At 37.1% G+C, this 23,156-nt stretch overlaps 1 protein-coding gene across 1 annotated transcript; it reads left to right on the top strand.

Annotated features, from left to right (window-relative positions):
* The first annotated feature begins 5,104 nt into the window (after positions 1 to 5,104).
* Positions 5,105 to 11,883, top strand: LOC138322824 (uncharacterized). The gene is made up of 3 exons (XM_069266951.1): positions 5,105 to 5,632; positions 7,819 to 8,019; positions 10,004 to 11,883. The coding sequence occupies exons 1-3, from the start codon at positions 5,260 to 5,262 to the stop codon at positions 10,678 to 10,680; spliced, it is 1,251 nt and encodes a 416-aa protein (XP_069123052.1). The 5' UTR covers positions 5,105 to 5,259; the 3' UTR covers positions 10,681 to 11,883.
* Positions 11,884 to 23,156: the final 11,273 nt, after the last annotated feature.

Genomic DNA, 23,156 nt, shown 5'->3' with positions numbered 1-23,156 from the left:
GTAACAACGAAATCACAACCTATTGAGGAAGCTTTGGGATGGACATTCATTGGTTAGTGTGACAACGAAATCACAACCTATTGGGGAAGCTTTTGGATGGACGTTCATGGATTGGTTTTACAGCGAAATCACAACCTATTGGGAAAGCTTTTGGATGGAAATTCATGGATTGGTTTTAAAAGAAATCACAACCTATTGGGGAAGCTTTGGGATGGACATTCATGGATTAATATAAACTTTCCCTAACTAGAGGGGATGAAAACGAAATCACAACCCGAGAGGTAATTCATGAACGCCCAACCCGAGGCATGCCGAGGGTTGGACAATCAGGAATCCCCCCAGGGTTGTGATTTTGTTGTCACATCCTCATAAGTAGGGAATGATTATTTTTAATCACCAAAAAAGTATTTTCACCGCGACATGATCATGGTTCCTCCGACTGCACGTCAATATTGATGACGTCTTCAACGATGCACGCCATGTTTATGTTGTAGGGGTTGGTTAACATAAGAAACACTGATAAAGTTATTTTATTCCATATCGAACGAACGAAGATGTTCAAATAGTATGGCGCACTCTGTGTGTGACACATTGCGCTTTGCCTGGGACACGTACTCGAATCAACTTGTATGTGCCGATTATTGTGTGCCGAACGTTGCAAAATTCAATAAGTAAAATAAAATGTATAAAGAAAAAAAAGTTTTGTAATATATCGTTATATGTGTTCAATATGTTTAATTTGTGTGTAAAAACAATAAATGTTTGTGTATTTTTTTAATATTAATATGTAAAAAATAAAATATTTGTTCAATAATTTCTTTGTGTGTGTGAAAAACATATCTGTGTGTAAAAATATATATTCATGTGTGATTTTCACACACAAACATAAAACAACATCACACACAATTATATTTTTTACACACAAATGTATTTTTCACACACACAAAGAAATTTCGTTCACACAAATATAAAATAAAATCACACACACATATATATTTTTACAAATAAGCCATTTTTTTCACACACAAATATAAAAAAAATACACACAAATATTTTTTTCACACACACATATAAAAAACAATGAACACATATAACGATATATTACAAACACATTTTTTTCTCACAAATGTTTTTACTTATTGAATTTTGCAATGTTCGGCACGCCATAGCCGATAAGATATAAAACGTTGATTTGAATAGATATGCAGGCTTAGAGGCTAGTGGCTAGTTCAAGTCTGTTTGACTATTTTCAAAATGTCTGTTGTATATATATCGCGCGCAGAATCGGTCAGCTGTCACTTGTCTAAGTGACCAGTGTAACGTCAAAGGGGTACAGATGGTATTCATGACTTCATGAATATTCATGAATGTTTCATGACCTTTCAAGAATATCAGCAGATTGTGGTTCATGAAAAAAAGTTCATGAATATTCATTAAATGACTCATGAACTCTTCATGAAGTTTTATGAATCAATGAAACATTCATGATTGTTCATGATCAATGTGTCAAGAATTATCCATGAAATTTCATGCATGACTGATATTCATTGAAATTCTTCAAAATGAATGAAAATGTTTCATTCATTTTGAAGAATTTTAATGAATATCAGTTATGCATAAAACTTCATGAATTATTCTTGACATGCTATTTCATTCATTTTGATGAATTTTAATGAATATCCACTGAAGTCACATGACTTGTCACTTGACCACATGAGTCATATGACTTCTATATATATTTCCCGCCAAAGAAGTCACAATCCAAATTGGCTGCTGTATCTGCTGGTGTGTGGAAGGGGAAACATCTAATCACCTTACAATGAAAGTTTTGGCACATTAGTTAACGGATAATTCCATTCCTGGATCACTTTCAGTAAGTTTTGATTAATCTGCAGTTCTTTTTTCAACATGAAATTGTTGCACATTGATATTGCTATAGTGATTATGCATAGATATTGGTTTGTGAAATTTTGTCCAATGTTATTGTATGAAATTGCCCATATAAACTATCATTCTTTACAACTATATGTTTATTTTGGACAATTACTATTTACTTGGAATGTATTATGAAATTGATTGCTGCGTATCACTGAAAACAGATTCTGTTAGCACTTATATAAACTATATATATATATATATATATTATATAGTATATGAAAATATAATGAACACAGTAAACTGTTGGTGATTTCATGTTAAACTCTGATGTTGCATATTAATATATGGATTACACCTATTGTCATAAGATTTGTTTCATCAAATATCGCATTGATTCTAATAGAATTGCCATTGGTTTGATAGAACATTTCAATTCTTGACCCCCACTAGAGTTTATGAAAATATGATGCCGCTGACTCCAACTAGCATTCATTAAACTTCATGAATATGACTCAAGTTCATGAATATTCATGAATTGTTTTTACATACTGCTGCGAGTTGTTGTTCATGAATAACTCATGAATTATCGCGAATAAACATTCATTACCATTCATGATGGTTTAAAGTTCATGAATATTCTTAAAATGTTATGAGTTTTTATGAATTTTCATATATGGGTTGTTCATGAATGTTCATGATTTCATGAATAAAGAGATTCATGAACGTACATGAATTCCTGAATGAAAGAGTTCATGAATTTTCATGAAATATTTTCCCCTAAATTATTCATGAAGTTTTAAGTTCATAAATTGCATGAAAATATTCACGAATAATTGAAGAATAATCATGAATAAAATTCACGAATAAAATTCATGAATCATTCATGAATATTAATGAATTATTCATCAACATCTCGCAGGGGCAGTAAATTATAAGACAGATAACTAAAATACTATTCTTAATTATAACGATAAATGTGACTATCCAGGACGTACACTCTGAAAATGAAATATATTATTATACAATGATGGCCATTAACTTATCCAATGGTTATTAAATCTTAGCCTTCATTGATTTCTTTCTTTCCTTATCATCAATATCGGTCACATATATTTATGCAATAATTGAAAAGGCTGTGAGCCATAGAGGTAATCACAATCCTAGAATTGACTGATAATATATTTTTTGGTTATTATACAACTAAGAATTTTGAATGCTTGAACCCTACCAGCTGGTAGATTAAGACAATTCTATTGAACCATTTTAGCACTCTAATTTTTCAAATACCGGTTTAAATCTTTGAGCTTTATAACTGAGAAGAAGTTGAAAGAGAAAAAAAAAAATCATAGGACGTATGTTGAAAGATCCCTTACAATTGACTGCAAATTTATTCATCCGAGAACATAAAACTTACAAACAGTTCAATGGTATCTTTTAACCTAACACTGCTGCAGCTTGCATCATTTGAGCTTTTGCACCAACACTGCATTGGTACATGTACCTCTCATACCGTTAGAAATATTTGTTTGTAGTTGGGAGCTTCCTTATAAACTTCGCTGATAAATAGGTTCCCATGTACACCTCTGGCAGTTTTTCGAAACATGGTTTTTTAGGACCGGAATGATGTCTAGTTTCATTTTATGCTTGACAACTAATGCCCCATGGGGGTCATATGGCGGCCATTTTGGATTACATTTTATATGTTTCATTTTTATATAATTTCACCACTAGAATGGTGAATTAAAGAACACACTTGCATCCAAGTTTTAGGAGAATTTAGTGTCAGAAAAAAAAGTGTTTTTTCTTACAAACTGTTGCAATTTCAAGAATTAGTTAAAAACAAATAAGTGATATTTAGTAATACACATATTCCACTATCATTATCATATATAAAGACTTTGTCAAGACAATAATGCTAATAATATATGTTCATGTTGGCATGTGCAATTGTGTAGCTACAGATCGATACAGAGAATATATCACAAGATACTGGAGATATAGGATGATATACATGTAACAATATACATGTAAATGCATATATACAAATGTATATTGTACTTGTGTTTAATTAATTATACCATATACAGTTGTGTACCATATATATCAAGTTGTACTGATGTCCCGAAATTCCAAACAGTGACACAGAAAGCCAAACATACTGTATATATGGAAAATATTATTTGGAAAAATCCAGGTGGCCACTAAAATATCACACCTGACATGTATATTGACATGTATATACGTGTATAATGAGCATCCATCTTACCACGCTATATATAAAAACCTAAGCATTTCTACAGAATTTCGGATAGTTCGAACATGTCAAATTATGAACGTAAAAGTAAGGTTTTTGTTGGCAAATTGGCTCAACGGCATTCCTAAAAATGACGATATATTGCAGTATAATATTTCAGTAGAATTGTCACAAAGGTGATTTCTGATGAAAAGACGCGCGCGTTAACATAAACTACACGATTACATAATAATTACCATAAAACATTTTTGTAAATGTGTTTATATGTACATGTATTTCAATGTAGTTGTATGTACATATGTTTGAAAAAAAAAAGAGAGATAGGAATTTTGAAGTTTTCGAAGTTATACATAGGGCCAAATAATAAATATTAATTTAATTTTACGTTTAATATGTGTTAATTATTTATTTATGTATTATATACTATTCTTATTATTATATATATATTTTATTAATATAAGAAAATCAGGAACATTACTGACATCACAAAAAAGTGACAAATTTTAAAGATTTTTCCATGTAATTTAATCATGTGATACCCTTAATTATGGAATAAGTACATTACCTATCACAGGTAAAACACAGTTAAATCATTGTTTACTACTCTGAAATAGACTGTAGGATTATAAAAAGTGGGCCATGGAGATACAGACCGTAATATATTGATATACAATTATGAATACATGTATACATTTTATTTTGTATGTACAGTACATGTATGCATGCAATGTTCTGGCATTAGCTAACATATGCCTATGAAGTAAATTTTCAGTCAAATATAAATGTAAGTTACAGTAATGATAATAAATATTAATACATCAATACGAAAGTTATATTTAAACCGAACAAAAATAATGCAGTAACCACGTGAATCTTTATGTCTTTGCGAAGAGATTCACGTGTGGTTACTATAATGAAACCGAAAGTAGCTATAAATAGATGATCATGACGTCATCAAATAATGTGTACATGTGTACCTAATGTAGCGGATCGGACCTCATCTAGGACTAGCAGTGACGGGCTTTGTTTTGAAATCATGTAAGGTATCTGAATACCATTGATTCGATGCATTTTGTGGGTTCACACTTTTACTATGTGACCGGAAACTAAAAACAAAAACATTGAAGATGTCGTCGTATGTGCGCGGTCAAATTTTAAGTAGGCCTCGACGTGCACAGATGCAGCAAAAATATGGTGCATCAGTCGAGGAGGAGATGCTAAAGTCGCTGTTGAAATTGTTCATTCACCAGGAAAGAAAATTTGTTAATTTGGTGATAGAAGGATGCAATTCCAAGCGAGCATGTTGTTTCACGGACGCTTTTGTGGAATTAGAAGCATATCAAAAGAACAGATTTGAGGAACCCATACCCGACAGACATGGGGTATTCATGACTGATATTATCGATACAGCAATTCTGGAACGATTTATATCGTCGGGAACAGAAGCAGTAGACCTTCATCATGTTGAGCCGTTTCTTGCGATGCTAGACTTTATCCACGGTAAAACGCCATCCATTATACACATACATAATTGTTGATTTAACAGGCCGTGGAGAAGTCTTCATTTCAAATACAAATAAATAGTGGTACATAGTTCAGTATGTTCATATATTGTGCATTGATTAAATAAATGTATATCTAAACACAAAAAGGTCAACAATACAAACAAAGTTACTTATCTATCGATTTGTGTTTTTCTATCGCATTCCATTTACATGTATATATTCCACTGTAGCAGGTTAATTGTATTTACATCTGTATAGTGATCATGTCGCCTAGATTCGCACTAGGGAGAATTCCCTTTAGCTCAGTCAGCAGAGTAGCAGACCAGGATGTCCAGGGTTGCGGGTTCAAACCTGGCTGGCGGCACATTACTCTTGCCCTGTTACGATATGTTTGGTATTATAGACCACTCCAAGTGGAAGTATTGAAGGCTATTAATTTCTTGGAGAGAGCTAGAACCTGGGTTGGTCTGTGTCCAAGGGCGAACACATGAAAGGGGGAGGTAGTGCAGCAGCTAGGTTTCAATTGTACATAATGATAATTGCCTTTTAGCTTCAAGCTAGGGGAAATTTCCCTTTAGCTCAGTTGCTAGAGCACAGTTGCTAGAGCGATGAACCAGTAAGTCCAGGGACAGGGGTTTGATGCCAGCTTGCGCCGCATGTACACTACTCTGGCCCTGTTACACCACTCTAATATAAACAGCTGCAAATCACATTTAATTCCACCGACTAAAATACATTCATGCCCACGGTGATACCCATGGAGGTGGTATAAGGTTGACTTGTCGAAGGCGAAGACTAGTTGAAAAGGAGAGAGCATGCAGGTAGCTCAAGTAGCATTCGGCTAGTGTTCAGAGGTCTCGGGATGGAATCCCAGTCTGACCACTAAATTTTCTCCTCTACTGTAAAATTAGAATTCCCTTTTTTCTGTTTGTGAAATAAGCATCAGCTGTATTGCGACAGAAAAGAAATACTATCTATTTTACAGAAAAATGCAGAGTAACATTTGTAACATAAACCAGGATGTGGGATTATTGTGATTTGCTACTGTCTATATATAGCTATATTTTATGACATATGGGATAAGCATACCTTGATGCATTTAAGTAGGAATTATAGAATACAAATGTGTATATATGTGCTTAAAAATGAATCTAATATGAATGAAGACCATAACAATTAAAAACAAATTGTGTATGTAGATATACATATACATGTATGGGTCAAGGAAGTAATATCAACAGTTATTTTCCATATAACACTGGATTTATATTAACATTTACTATAGTCACAATTTCTCATCATTTGTTGTCTGCAAAGCTTTGGGTATCTCAGGGGTTATTCTAGGTTTTGGGGGAAACTGCCCTTTTTCAAAATAGGGGAAAAGTTTAGCCAAATATAGGGGAATATGACTCCCCTGATTTTGGTTCAAAATTATATTTCACTTGACGAATAGAGCTGTAAAACAATTGAATAAGATATGACATTTTAAGCTCAATAATAAAAAGTTTGAAACATTAACAAAAAAATAAGTCATATGGGAAATAGTGTTACAAAACCGGTCATTTTTTAGCTTGAAAGAGGAGAATTTTCAAATCTTTTGGGGATTTTTAGGCCAGAGGGGAATTCATTCCTTGAGGGAAACCTACCCATAAACGATAGTAAACCAGAGCTAGATTGAGTACTGCTCCAGATCATTTTAATGGGTAATTGTAAAATTAATGTAATCACACTTTTAAAAAAGTGAGGGGTACTAAAAAAGATATTAAAAATTAAGGGTTGACACTAACAATTAAATTTAATTGTTACTATAATTATACATTACTTTCTTATGTAGATTCCTTACATGTTAAACCTAGTTTCAGAGAGGGTGGAAATTTCAAGGACAAAAATAGAGAAAAAAATCCATCTTTCATTTGACTCATTGTTCGTCATTCAATGGTGCATGGCAAGATCCCTGTGGGATCTGATGACTTCAAAAATATCATATTAAGCTATTTCTAGCTCTCCTGGTCCAAAGGGCCGGTGAGCTTATGTCATGGCATGGTGTTTGTCATCCATCGTCCATCAATTTTTCTCAAAAATTCTTACTTGTCATAAACGGCTTAATGGATTTTTTTACCAAATTTGGTATATATACTCGCCTCTCGTTAAAATAAATCAAGATGTTTTGATTCTTTTCAGACAGAAGGAGACATGGAAAGGCAATCTGCAAGATTTTGAAAAACTCCGGGGAAACTCCAGTTACAGTGGCACTCACAGAACACCTTTTTTCTCAGCTCTTGACCAGCAAGAACTACAGGGTTGATAGTTTCTCTAAAGATCTTCCAAAGAAATGTCCATGTGGTTGTAATGCAGACATAAAATCTGGAACTACATCAATGGGTATATAATGATCTATATGTGTAAACACTATGGGGTTATTAACAGCCCTTTCTGTATGGACCTGTTTTATTAGGCCAAGGTCTGATCATGATACACATGGTTTGTAACAGGCTGAGACCTAATCAGTATTAACAGGGTCAATATGCAATTAGCTAATTCGTGATAATTTTATTAGTGAAATACTTTCATCATTAATAGCAATTTTGAATAAAATACAAAGAACAAACTTTGATTAGATTCACCAAAATTTTAATAAAATTGAAGTTTAGGTTATTCTTTGACATTCAAACACTGAATGACCAACTTTTTATTAGGTCATCTAAGGGTCAGGATGACCTAATGTCAGGATGACCTATAGTCATCATGTTTCATCTAGATCTGTCGTCCTCTTCCATGGGCTGTGCGCTGTGCGTAAACTTTTCACATTTTGACCTTTTCCAGATCCAATTAAGCTGAAACTTCCCTGAAATGATCCTGGCATGGTCCTGACCAAGTGTTGTTATTTTTCTTGTTGATCTGATATTTGAAATGGCCGCCACAGCCGCCATCTTGAAAACACTTTTTGATCTTCTTCTCAAGTTCTACCAGTGCGATTTGGCTGAAACTTGTCTGAAATGATCCTGACATGGTCCTAACCAACTGCTGTTATTTTTTGAGTTGTTCCCAAATTCAAGATGGCCACCACAGCCACTATATCTAATTAATTTCCTGTAAGACTGTTGCTTAGGCTGTCAGATGACTGTTAAGGCCCTTTGGGCCTCTTGTTTTAATTAATATCCACAAGGACTATATTTATTGAAGCTTTAAATCAGCATGCCAATGACTTAACGTTTTGACGGTGTGAGCTACATGGATGTTAGTTACATGTGTACATACACTACAGTATGTCTACTGTAATTGCCTGCAATCGTATTACCATGAATGCTTATAAAATGTTATGTTCGGCAACAAGTTTAACAATATATTGAGGTATAATACCTGGGCCCGACACCATAAAACTATTTTCAGACAGATTTTTTACTCAAGTATATGATTTTACACAGACTTGAGTAAACAAATTGTCTGAGAAAGTTTTATGGTGCCGGGCCCTGGTTAAATAAAAAAGATTATCATAGATTTAACATGATATACACTATTCCTGTTGTGACATGTCCCTGTGTCTGTCTGTTGTCAACAAGGCAATTACCTATGGTAATCAGAACACCCATCAATTGATACTATAGACACCATTGATTGTAGACTAGAATGAAATGTTGTTTTGACCCTTTAATGGAATATTAATAAAATGTGCATGACCTTATTTGTTAAAAGTACATGTATTTCAATATGTGTATTATGAACCAGATTTTAAATGCATCAGTTACTTGACACACATTATGCCCATTGGGGAGTAATAAATAATCTATGTGATATTGCTGGTTGTGTTCAAACAAACTGATGACAAAATACAAACATAAAAGAATCTTAAATTTCATTTCAAGTTCCAGAATGCTCAGAAGGCTGACATTCTGCCAGCATGTAGCTATACAAAGCAAAATGTTAAAGATGGTACCTCACAGAAATGACCTTTAAACTACATTAACCTTCAATGTCACACTGGCTGGAGTTAAGATTTTTATCGTGTCTTTGGCTGAAAAATGAAATAATTTCCATGGGGAATGGGGCCCATTATCCCCAAAAAGTCTGTAGAAAAGAAAAAAACCTACTGGCTGATTTTGAGATAAAAATAATATTGAATCTTCTGCTCAACTTCTGAAAGACAGAGTGCACTCATTTATGGCCAGTAGGTTATACTACATATTTATATTGGTGTGAATTATTGACAACAGGAATCGGACACAAGTTTTCCCAACATAGTGACATCCTCTCCTCATATTACTGCTATGAAATATTGATATTATGTTTTATCATATATGTGATATATGTATATCTACATACTCTGCTGCATTGTGATGTTCTGATCAAGTTTCTCATTGTCTTTTAGGATCACGTTTTACATGGCATGGTAGAGTTGATGTACTACTAAACCAGACAATTGCTGTTCATACCCTCAAGGAAGGAGATGATTCATCAGCAGGTGACACACCACTGAACACACAAGACACTGAAGACCTTGAAACACAGGATCTGCAGCCTGTAGCTAAAAAACCTAAGGTTGTCGGGGTAAATCATAAAAAGGGCAAGGACCCCCTGTACAATCTTCATGTGTTGGATCAAATCGTGGCAGAGACAGTTACTAATGGTTTTTCTCAAGTCGGCAAACAAGCTTCACTTTCAGATCTTTTGATTCCAACATTGGGAACAACTTCAGAGTACTTCACAATATTCCTGTATGATCCTGTAAATGATATCTTACTGCAAGATACACTTCGTTTTGGTATCTGGGAATATCCTGAGGATGCAAAACTCAACATGTTTTCGGTTGTATGTTTGTGGCTATTTCTGAATTTCACTTCTTTTGTACTGAAAACCAGCAAGTGGAGAAATGAAGTAGAAACAGTGGAGTCACAATTCCATAAGATTATGGATAGGAAGTTAGAAAGGTATAAAGAAATATCTACAGAAAGCAGTCCATTACATATGCATCAAACATTAAAAGAAATGGAGTCGTCCTATGGAGAGATATTAGATCTCACTTGCCAACGAATCAAAAAAGATTAAAGATGCTCCACCGCCGACAGAGCATAAATGATATTCATCATTTGAACAATGATTGGTGTTTAATCGTGTATATATATGTCTAATTAACACAAAAAATTATATAAAATAATTTATTTTGACTTTGGTGCATGCGCAATCAGTACTTCATTCCATATAGGATATAGTGACACGGATTTTTTTCGGGATGCAATTAATTATCTTCATTATCTTTAAGTTTGGAGTAAAATTAGAAGCTTAAACTTTTCAATGATGGTAATGGTGTAAAGTAAGTAACTTTTGTTACTGAAGAAAAATACAAAATCATCTGCTCCTGTTGGTGATAGTGAAAAAACACCATTTGTCAGCGGTGGAGCATCTTTAATGAAAGGTTGCCATAAATAGGAAGAAAGGATTTATATACTTTATCTAATTATGTTTGTTGAGATATTATTCAGCCAGATATTTAACATACTGAAAGTTTTGTACATACAGACTTTAGGGCATTAGATAACAGATCATTTAGAAATTAAATTGACTTGGAAGTGGCAGGGATAATCAAATCGCCCTACCTCTGTGGTCTGTCGTTCATCTATCCAATCTATGTTATGATCACTGTTTCTGGAATAGTATTGTTTTTAACAATATGTTTACAGTGATTAAATATCTGGATTTCTGATGAAAATCACTTTTTGTCAGAAGTTAATTTTTAGGTGGGTCAGGATGACCTATAGTCATCATGTTTCATCCGTCTTCATCCGCCGTCTGCCTTCCGTAAACTTTTCATTTTTCTCCACTTTTACCTGTGCGATTTGGCTGAAATTTGCCTGAAATGATCCTGACATGGTCCTAACAAAGCGTTGTATTTTTTTTGTTGATCTAATATCCAAAATGGCCGCCACAGCTGCCGTCATGAAAACACATTTTGAACTTCTTCTCAAGTTCTGCCAGTGCAATTTAGCTGAAACTTACCTAAAATGAACCTAAGGTAGTTAAGTAATGCTTCAGTTGGAATACAATGTTAGAATCTGACTTGAACATGTTGTGCAATGTATAACGACACTCTATCAGGTTGTGAATATACAATGTATATTAGACACATGTATCTCACAGTATGAACTGTCAAAAAAAGTCTTGTTTGAGCTACTGGTTCCCATTTTTTACACAAAGGTACAAACATCGAAATAATAAATATGACTTTGTTACTTAAGTGTAACAGATGTGAAATATTATAAGTGGTGAGTATTGTGTTAAACGTTTTATTGTAGAGTTTTATAGTTCACACAATCCAAAGTCATTTGTCAAATACCAATGTTGATAATATTTTTGAGATTTGTGTACTCCTTTTTGTGCCATAATGCACTTGTAAGTTACACATGCTAGGCAATATTCTGTCTTTACATATTACAAAGTCACCTCCCTTGTGGTCAGGTATCCCATTGTGATGTTTTCTCTGTGTCTACAGTATACAGGTCACCTCCCTTGTGTGTCAGGTATTGTCCCTACAGTTGTTCATGTAGATGTTTCTCTCTGTGTCTACAGTATACAGGTCAAGTGTACTGATGTCCCCTTGTCTACAGTATACAGGTCAATGTAACTGATGTCTCATGTCTACAGTATACAGGTCAATGTACATCCCATGTCTACAGTATACAGGTCAAGTGTGACTGTTGTCCTGTGTCTACAGTATACAGGTCAAGTGTAACTGATGTCCCATGTCTACAGTATACAGGTCAAGTGTTACTGATGTCCCATGTCTACAGTATACAGGTCAAGTGTTAACTGATGTCCCATGTCTACAGTATACAGGTCAAGTGTTACTGATGTCCCATGTCTACAGTATACAGGTCAAGTGTAACTGATGTCCCATGTCTACAGTATACAGGTCAAGTGTTACTGATGTCCCATGTCTACAGTATACAGGTCAAGTGTTAACTGATGTCCCTGTCTACAGTATACAGGTCAAGTGTTACTGATGTCCCATGTCTACAGTATACAGGTCAAGTGTTACTGATGTCCCCTGTCTACAGTATACAGGTCTAGTGTTACTGATGTCCCCTGTCTACAGTATACAGTTCAAGTGTTACTGATGTCCCATGTCTACAGTATACAGGTCAAGTGTAACTGATGTCCCATGTCTACAGTATACAGGTCAAGTGTAACTGATGTCCATGTCTACAGTATACAGGTCAAGTGTAACTGATGTCCCATGTCTACAGTATACAGGTCAAGTGTTACTGATGTCCCATGTCTACAGTATACAGGTCAAGTGTAACTGATGTCCCATGTCTACAGTATACAGGTCAAGTGTTACTGATGTCCCATGTCTACAGTATACAGGTCAAGTGTTACTGATGTCCCATGTCTACAGTATACAGGTCAAGTGTAACTGATGTCCCATGTCTACAGTATATACAGGTCAAGTGTAACTGATGTCCCATGTCTACAGTATACAGGTCAAGTGTTACTGATGTCCCATGTCTACAGTATACAGGTCAAGTGTTACTGATGTCCCATGTCTACAGTATACAGGTCAAGTGTTACTGATGTCCCATGTCTACAGTATACAGGTCAAGTGTAACTGATGTCTCATGTCTACAGTATAGAGGTCAAGTGTAACTGATGTCCCATGTCTACAATATACAGGTCAAGTGTTACTGATGTCCCATGTCTACAGTATACAGGTCAAGTGTAACTGATGTCCCATGTCTACAGTATACAGGTCAAGTGTAACTGATGTCCCATGTCTACAGTATAGAGGTCAAGTGTTACTGATGTCCCATGTCTACAGTATACAGGTCAAGTGTAACTGATGTCCCATGTCTACAGTATACAGGTCAAGTGTTACTGATGTCCCATGTCTACAGTATACAGGTCAAGTGTTACTGATGTACCCCTGTCTACAGTATACAGGTCAAGTGTTACTGATGTCCCCTGTCTACATTATACAGGTCAAGTGTTACTGATGTCCCCTGTCTACAGTATACAGGTCAAGTGTTACTGATGTCCCATGTCTACAGTATACAGGTCAAGTGTTACTGATGTCCCATGTCTACAGTATACAGGTCAAGTGTTACTGATGTCCCATGTCTACAGTATACAGGTCAAGTGTAACTGATGTCCCATGTCTACAGTATACAGGTCAAGTGTAACTGATGTCCCATGTCTACAGTATACAGGTCAAGTGTAACTGATGTCCCATGTCTACAGTATACAGGTCAAGTGTAACTGATGTCCAATGTCTACAGTATACAGGTCAAAGTGTTACTGATGTCCCATGTCTACAGTATACAGGTCAAGTGTTACTGATGTCCCATGTCTACAGTATACAGGTCAAGTGTTACTGATGTCCCCCTGTCTACAGTATACAGGTCAAGTGTTACTGATGTCCCCTGTCTACAGTATACAGGTCAAGTGTTACTGATGTCCCCTGTCTACAGTATACAGGTCTAGTGTTACTGATGTCCCCTGTCTACAGTATACAGGTCTAGTGTTACTGATGTCCCCTGTCTACAATATACAGGTCTAGTGTTACTGATGTCCCCTGTCTACAGTATACAGGTCAAGTGTTACTGATGTCCCCTGTCTACAGTATACAGGTCAAGTGTTACTGATGTCCCCTGTCTACATACAGTAATGTACATGTCCTGTCTAAGTGTACAGGTCAAGTGTATGTGTCCCATGTCTACAGTATACAGGTCAAGTGTGTTAGTGATGTCCCCTGTCTACAATATACATGTCAAGTGTTACTGATGTCCCCTGTCAACAGTATACAGGTCAAGTGTTACTGATGTCCCCTGTCTACAGTATACAGGTCTAGTGTTACTGATGTCCCATGTCTACAGTATACAGGTCAAGTGTAACTGATGTCCCATGTCTACAGTATACAGGTCAAGTGTAACTGATGTCCCATGTCTACAGTATACAGGTCAAGTGTAACTGATGTCCCATGTCTACAGTATAGAGGTCAAGTGTTACTGATGTCCCATGTCTACAGTATACAGCTCAAGTGTAACTGATGTCCAATGTCTACAGTATACAGGTCAAGTGTAACTGATGTCCCATGTCTACAGTATACAGGTCAAGTGTAACTGATGTCCCATGTCTACAGTATACAGGTCAAGTGTAACTGATGTCCCATGTCTACAGTATACAGGTCAAGTGTTACTGATGTCCCATGTCTACAGTATACAGGTCAAGTGTTACTGATGTCCCATGTCTACAGTATACAGGTCAAGTGTTACTGATGTCCCATGTCTACAGTATACAGGTCAAGTGTAACTGATGTCCAATGTCTACAGTATAGAGGTCAAGTGTTACTGATGTCCCATGTCTACAGTATACAGGTCAAGTGTAACTGATGTCCCCTGTCTACAGTATACAGGTCAAGTGTTACTGATGTCCCCTGTCTACAGTATACAGGTCAAGTGTTACTGATGTCCCCTGTCTACAGTATACAGGTCAAGTGTTACTGATGTCCCCTGTCTACAGTATACAGGTCAAGTGTTACTGATGTCCCCTGTCTACAGTATACAGGTCAAGTGTAACTGATGTCCCATGTCTACAGTATACAGGTCAAGTGTAACTGATGTCCATGTCTACAGTATACAGGTCAAGTGTAACTGATGTCCCATGTCTACAGTATACAGGTCAAGTGTAACTGATGTCCCATGTCTACAGTATACAGGTCAAGTGTAACTGATGTCCCATGTCTACAGTATACAGGTCAAGTGTTACTGATGTCCCATGTCTACAGTATACAGGTCAAGTGTAACTGATGTCCAATGTCTACAGTATAGAGGTCAAGTGTTACTGATGTCCAATGTCTACAGTATAGAGGTCAAGTGTTACTGATGTCCCATGTCTACAGTATACAGGTCAAGTGTAACTGATGTCCCATGTCTACAGTATACAGCTCAAGTGTAACTGATGTCCAATGTCTACAGTATAGAGGTCAAGTGTTACTGATGTCCCATGTCTACAGTATACAGGTCAAGTGTAACTGATGTCCCATGTCTACAGTATACAGGTCAAGTGTAACTGATGTCCCATGTCTACAGTATACAGGTCAAGTGTTACTGATGTCCCATGTCTACAGTATACAGGTCAAGTGTAACTGATGTCCCATGTCTACAGTATACAGGTCAAGTGTTACTGATGTCCCATGTCTACAGTATACAGGTCAAGTGTAACTGATGTCCCATGTCTACAGTATACAGGTCAAGTGTAACTGATGTCCCATGTCTACAGTATACAGGTCAAGTGTAACTGATGTCCCATGTCTACAGTATACAGGTCAAGTGTAACTGATGTCCCATGTCTACAGTATACAGGTCAAGTGTAACTGATGTCCATGTCTACAGTCAGTATTAGGTCAAGTGTTACTGATGTCCCTCATGTCTACAGTATACAGGTCAAGTGTAACTGATGTCCCATGTCTACAGTATACAGGTCAAGTGTTACTGATGTCCATGTCTACAGTATACAGGTCAAGTGTTACTGATGTCCCCTGTCTACAGTATACAGGTCAAGTGTTACTGATGTCCCCTGTCTACAGTATACAGGTCAAGTGTTACTGATGTCCCCTGTCTACAGTATACAGGTCAAGTGTTACTGATGTCCCCTGTCTACAGTATACAGGTCAAGTGTAACTGATGGCCCCCTGTCTACAGTATACAGGTCAAGTGTTACTGATGTCCCCTGTCTACAGTATACAGGTCAAGTGTTACTGATGTCCCCTGTCTACAGTATACAGGTATAGTGTTACTGATGTCCCCTGTCTACAGTATACAGGTCAAGTGTTACTGATGTCCCCTGTCTACAGTATACAGGTCAAGTGTTACTGATGTCCCCTGTCTACAGTATACAGGTCAAGTGTTACTGATGTCCCCCTGTCTACAGTATACAGGTCAAGTGTTACTGATGTCCCCTGTCTACAGTATACAGGTCAAGTGTTACTGATGTCCCCTGTCTACAGTATACAGGTCAAGTGTTACTGATGTCCCCTGTCTACAGTATACAGGTCAAGTGTTACTGATGTCCCCTGTCTACAGTATACAGGTCAAGTGTAACTGATGTCCCCTGTCTACAGTATACAGGTCAAGTGTTACTGATGTCCCCTGTCTACAGTATACAGGTCAAGTGTAACTGATGTCCCATGTCTACAGTATACAGGTCAAGTGTTAACTGATGTCCCATGTCTACAGTATACAGGTCAAGTGTAACTGATGTCCCATGTCTACAGTATACAGGTCAAGTGTTACTGATGTCCCATGTCTACAGTATACAGGTCAAGTGTAACTGATGTCCCATGTCTACAGTATACAGGTCAAGTGTTACTGATGTCCCATGTCTACAGTATACAGGTCAAGTGTTACTGATGTCCCATGTCTACAGTATACAGGTCAAGTGTAACTGATGTCCCATGTCTACAGTATACAGGTCAAGTGTTACTGATGTCCCATGTCTACAGTATAGAGGTCAAGTGTTACTGATGTCCCATGTCTACAGTATACAGGTCAAGTGTAACTGATGTCCCATGTCTACAGTATAGAGGTCAAGTGTTACTGATGTCCCATGTCTACAGTATACAGGTCAAGTGTAACTGATGTCCAATGTCTACAGTATACAGGTCAAGTGTTAACTGATGTCCCATGTCTACAGTATACAGGTCAAGTGTTAACTGATGTCCCATGTCTACAGTATACAGGTCAAGTGTTACTGATGTCCCCTGTCTACAGTATACAGGTCAAGTGTTACTGATGTCCCCTGTCTACAGTATACAGGTCAAGTGTTACTGATGTCCCATGTCTACAGTATACAGGTCAAGTGTTACTGATGTCCCATGTCTACAGTATACAGGTCAAGTGTTACTGATGTCCCCTGTCTACAGTATACAGGTCAAGTGTTACTGATGTCCCCTGTCTACAGTATACAGGTCTAGTGTTACTGATGTCCCCTGTCTACAGTATACAGGTCTAGTGTTACTGATGTCCCCTGTCTACAGTATACAGGTCTAGTGTTACTGATGTCCCATGTCTACAGTATACAGGTCAAGTGTAACTGATGTCCCATGTCTACAGTATACAGGTCAAGTGTTACTGATGTCCCATGTCTACAGTATACAGGTCAAGTGTAACTGATGTCCCATGTCTACAGTATACAGGTCAAGTGTTACTGATGTCTCCTGTCTACAGTATACAGGTCAAGTGTAATAGATGTCCCATGTCTACAGTATACAGGTCAAGTGTTACTGATGTCCCATGTCTACAGTATACAGGTCAAGTGTAACTGATGTCCAATGTCTACAGTATAGAGGTCAAGTGTTACTGATGTCCCATGTCTACAGTATACAGGTCAAGTGTAACTGATGTCCCATGTCTACAGTATACAGGTCAAGTGTTACTGATGTCCCATGTCTACAGTATACAGGTCAAGTGTAACTGATGTCCCATGTCTACAGTATAGAGGTCAAGTGTTACTGATGTCCCATGTCTACAGTATACAGGTCAAGTGTAACTGATGTCCCATGTCTACAGTATACAGGTCAAGTGTAACTGATGTCCCATGTCTACAGTATACAGGTCAAGTGTTACTGATGTCCCATGTCTACAGTATACAGCTCAAGTGTAACTGATGTCCCATGTCTACAGTATACAGGTCAAGTGTAACTGATGTCCCATGTCTACAGTATACAGGTCAAGTGTAACTGATGTCCCATGTCTACAGTATACAGGTCAAGTGTAACTGATGTCCCATGTCTACAGTATACAGGTCAAGTGTAACTGATGTCTCATGTCTACAGTATTAAGGTCAAGTGTAATAGATGTCCCATGTCTACAATATACAGGTCAAGTGTTACTGATGTCCCATGTCTACAGTATACAGGTCAAGTGTAACTGATGTCTCATGTCTACAGTATACAGGTCAAGTGTAACTGATGTCCCATGTCTACAGTATACAGGTCAAGTGTAACTGATGTCCCATGTCTACAGTATACAGGTCAAGTGTTACTGATGTCCCATGTCTACAGTATACAGGTCAAGTGTTACTGATGTCCCATGTCTACAGTATACAGGTCAAGTGTTACTGATGTCCCATGTCTACAGTATACAGGTCAAGTGTTACTGATGTCCCATGTCTACAGTATACAGGTCAAGTGTAACTGATGTCCCATGTCTACAGTATACAGGTCAAGTGTTAACTGATGTCCCATGTCTACAGTATACAGGTCAAGTGTTACTGATGTCCCATGTCTACAGTATACAGGTCAAGTGTTACTGATGTCCCATGTCTACAGTATACAGGTCAAGTGTAACTGATGTCCCATGTCTACAGTATACAGGTCAAGTGTTACTGATGTCCCATGTCTACAGTATACAGGTCAAGTGTAACTGATGTCCAATGTCTACAGTATAGAGGTCAAGTGTTACTGATGTCCCATGTCTACAGTATACAGGTCAAGTGTAACTGATGTCCCATGTCTACAGTATACAGGTCAAGTGTAACTGATGTCTCATGTCTACAGTATACAGGTCAAGTGTAACTGATGTCCCATGTCTACAATATACAGGTCAAGTGTAACTGATGTCCCATGTCTACAGTATACAGGTCAAGTGTAACTGATGTCCCATGTCTACAGTATACAGGTCAAGTGTAACTGATGTCTCATGTCTACAGTATAGAGGTCAAGTGTAACTGATGTCCCATGTCTACAGTATACAGGTCAAGTGTTACTGATGTCCCATGTCTACAGTATACAGGTCAAGTGTTACTGATGTCCCATGTCTACAGTATACAGGTCAAGTGTTACTGATGGCCCCCTGTCTACAGTATACAGGTCAAGTGTTACTGATGTCCCCTGTCTACAGTATACAGGTCAAGTGTAACTGATGTCCCATGTCTACAGTATACAGGTCAAGTGTAACTGATGTCCATGTCTACAGTATACAGGTCAAGTGTTACTGATGTCCCATGTCTACAGTATACAGGTCAAGTGTAACTGATGTCCCATGTCTACAGTATACAGGTCAAGTGTTACTGATGTCCCATGTCTACAGTATACAGGTCAAGTGTAACTGATGTCCCATGTCTACAGTATACAGGTCAAGTGTTACTGATGTCCCATGTCTACAGTATACAGCTCAAGTGTAACTGATGTCCAATGTCTACAGTATAGAGGTCAAGTGTTACTGATGTCCCATGTCTACAGTATACAGGTCAAGTGTTACTGATGTCCCATGTCTACAGTATACAGGTCAAGTGTAACTGATGTCCCATGTCTACAGTATACAGGTCAAGTGTTACTGATGTCCCATGTCTACAGTATACAGGTCAAGTGTAACTGATGTCTCATGTCTACAGTATAGAGGTCAAGTGTAACTGATGTCCCATGTCTACAATATACAGCTCAAGTGTAACTGATGTCCAATGTCTACAGTATACAGGTCAAGTGTTACTGATGTCCCATGTAGATCACAGTATATAGGTCAAGTGTAACTGTTGTCCCATGTCTACAGTATACAGGTCAAGTGTTACTGATGTCCCATGTCTACAGTATACAGGTCAAGTGTAACTGATGTCCCATGTCTACAGTATACAGGTCAGAAGTGTTGTTACTGATGTCCCATGTCTACAGTATACAGGTCAAGTGTAACTGATGTCCCATGTCTACAGTATACAGGTCATGTGTAACTGATGTCCCATGTCTACAGTATAAGTCAAGTGTAACTGATGTCCATGTCTACAGTATAAGGGTCAGTGTTACTGATGTCCCATGTCTACAGTATAAGGTCAAGTGTAACTGATGTCCATGTCTACAGTATACAGGTCGTGTTACTGATGTCCCATGTCTACAGTATACAGGTCAAGTGTAACTGATGTCCCATGTCTACAGTATAGGTCATATGATGTCCATGTCTACAGTATACAGGTCAAGTGTTAACTGATGTCCCATGTCTACAGTATACAGGTCAAGTGTAACTGATGTCCCATGTCTACAGTATACAGGTCAAGTGTTACTGATGTCCCATGTCTACAGTATACAGGTCAAGTGTTACTGATGTCCCATGTCTACAGTATAACAGGTCAAGTGTTACTGATGTCTCATGTCTATAGTATACAGTCAAGTGTTACTGATGTCCCATGTCTACAGTATATAGGCCAAGTGTAACTGATGTCCCATGTCTACAGTATACAGGTAAAGTGTAATTGTTGTCCCCTGTCTACAGTATATAGGCAAGTGGCACTGATGTCCCATGTCTACAGTATACAGGTCAAGTTTTACTGTTGTCCCCTGTCTACAGTATACAGGTCAAGTGTAACTGATGTCCAATGTCTACAGTATACAGGTCAAGTGTAACTGATGCCCTGTTTACAGTATACAGGTCAATTTAACTGATGTCCAATGTCCACAGTATACAGGTCAAGTGTAAGTGATGTCCCATGTAGATCTACAGTATACAGGTCAAGTGTAACTGATGTCCCATGTCTACAGTATACATTGGTGAAGTCTTACTGCATTTAGAGTTGTCACGTTTTTACATGTACAAAGGATTTATAAGCGAACACAATAGTTATTCATATCCGTACTTTGGTAAATGCATTATTGGTATTGCGATGGAATAACCTCTACAGTTTGTAAAACACTATCGTAGTATTGTAAGACAACCTTTATTACTTTCCATTTGATAACTTTTTTTCCGTTATATGAACTTCGATATTCTCATTTATAGAATCCTTGAATAAGTTCAACCCTTCAAACTAGCAATATTTGGGTCCTTGCAGACTATAGCATTTTATTTTTTATTTGGCAGACTATGAGCATTCAACTGCTCTGCACCATTACATGGTAACTGATATTGTTATAAAGTAAAAACAAGGTCGCGCATCATTTGTATTATAATCTGTAATGTTTGAATGGAGCTGCTTAAATTGCTTGAAAGTCAACATTTCAATGTCTATTTCATGAGCAATTGTCCACATAACACATTACAATAAGCACTGTGATCGAAACTTTCGTTTATCAACAAAGCAAGAGGCCTAGAGGGCCTGTACTGCTCATCTGGTTACTTAGTAAGTAACACAAAAACTCCGGCTTCAAATTTGAACTACCACCCTTATAACACAGGGATGCAACCAATCCAATATGATTGATACCAATCCCTTAGTCTCGGGGACAAATTCATTATTAAACATGACTTAAATTGAATTCGTATCTTTTCCCTTAGCCTATAGGGAGGCTAAACTAGCAATCTGTATAATATTGATTATCAACCTCATAATCATACCAGTTGTATAGTACATATACTTGTATAGACCACTCCCGGCAATACTCCTCATGTAAAACTCAAACAAACAAACAAATCCCGAGAGGACAGAGCAACTGTTTGTAGTTTCGAGTACCCACCCGAAACGAATGCTACCAGTTAAATCTGGTTGAATTCCAACCAGCACTTATATATAAAGAAGTCGATTTTTCATATCAAAATATTTTTTATTAAATTGTTAGATTTAATAGGGATTGGGCAGCAGGCTATGCCTATATTAGCCCTCTCCCTGTGGATACACACATGAACATCTCAAAATAATATATATAATATATGTAATTTTACAGACAATATTGAAATTAAATATATATTTAGGATACACTTGTAAGTAATACTATGATAACACTCTAACAATGAGCAGGTATAAAAAGCATGTTAAGTATATACATGTATATATGCATACCTATGTTTTTGTTTATAGTTAAAATTTGGATACTGTATAGCCAGATAATGATAACTTGAAATTTATAATTGATTCATATCAGTTCAATATATACAGTTCCTTGATTTAAATCAGTTGATATTGATTCGAATTTAGTTTGAATTTGGATCGGGATTTGATTTGGAAGTCGATTAATGACGGACGAACGATTGTAATTACTGTAAAAGATCTATGGGGCTCATTACTCGTGAAATCGACATCTGTTTGAGTAGTTAATTTTACCCGTGAGCATTGTAATCACGTATTCACCTATTTTATCTTGCAATTTAACTGAGTTGTCTCGCTTTGATTGCATGACGACATTATCTGTACCAGGAATAATGGCGGCCAAGTGATACAATAATGTAACTTGAAATTGAAGTGCACAATACGATGCACTGAAAAATACTGATAAACTAGTAGTTTAGAGGCATGGTCGGATATACCCAGTTAAAACCCATTTTTATAGATGCATGTACATTGTATGCTTTTTGCTTGAATGTTTCCTTAAAGTTAACTGTCTTACTGGGTGTAATTGTCGGACATATCTTATGTCGGAACTGTCAATTTCTCGCTGCGAATGCGGTATAAATAGTTGGAAGACTTACCCGTAAACACTGATACAATACTAGCTACTTAAAGCAGGCCTTTACTTTTAAGCTCGCCTATTCGAAAAATAGGGGGAGCTAATGTTGTCACCCCGGCGTCGGCGTCGGCGTCAGCGTTGGCGTCCCATTTCACGTTAAAGTTTT

The sequence above is a fragment of the Argopecten irradians genome, chromosome 5, assembly GCF_041381155.1.
Source record: "Argopecten irradians isolate NY chromosome 5, Ai_NY, whole genome shotgun sequence".
Classification (NCBI taxonomy): domain Eukaryota; kingdom Metazoa; phylum Mollusca; class Bivalvia; order Pectinida; family Pectinidae; genus Argopecten; species Argopecten irradians.
The sequence above is the reverse complement of the archived record's forward strand: the minus strand, read 5'-3'. Positions and strand labels throughout refer to the sequence as shown.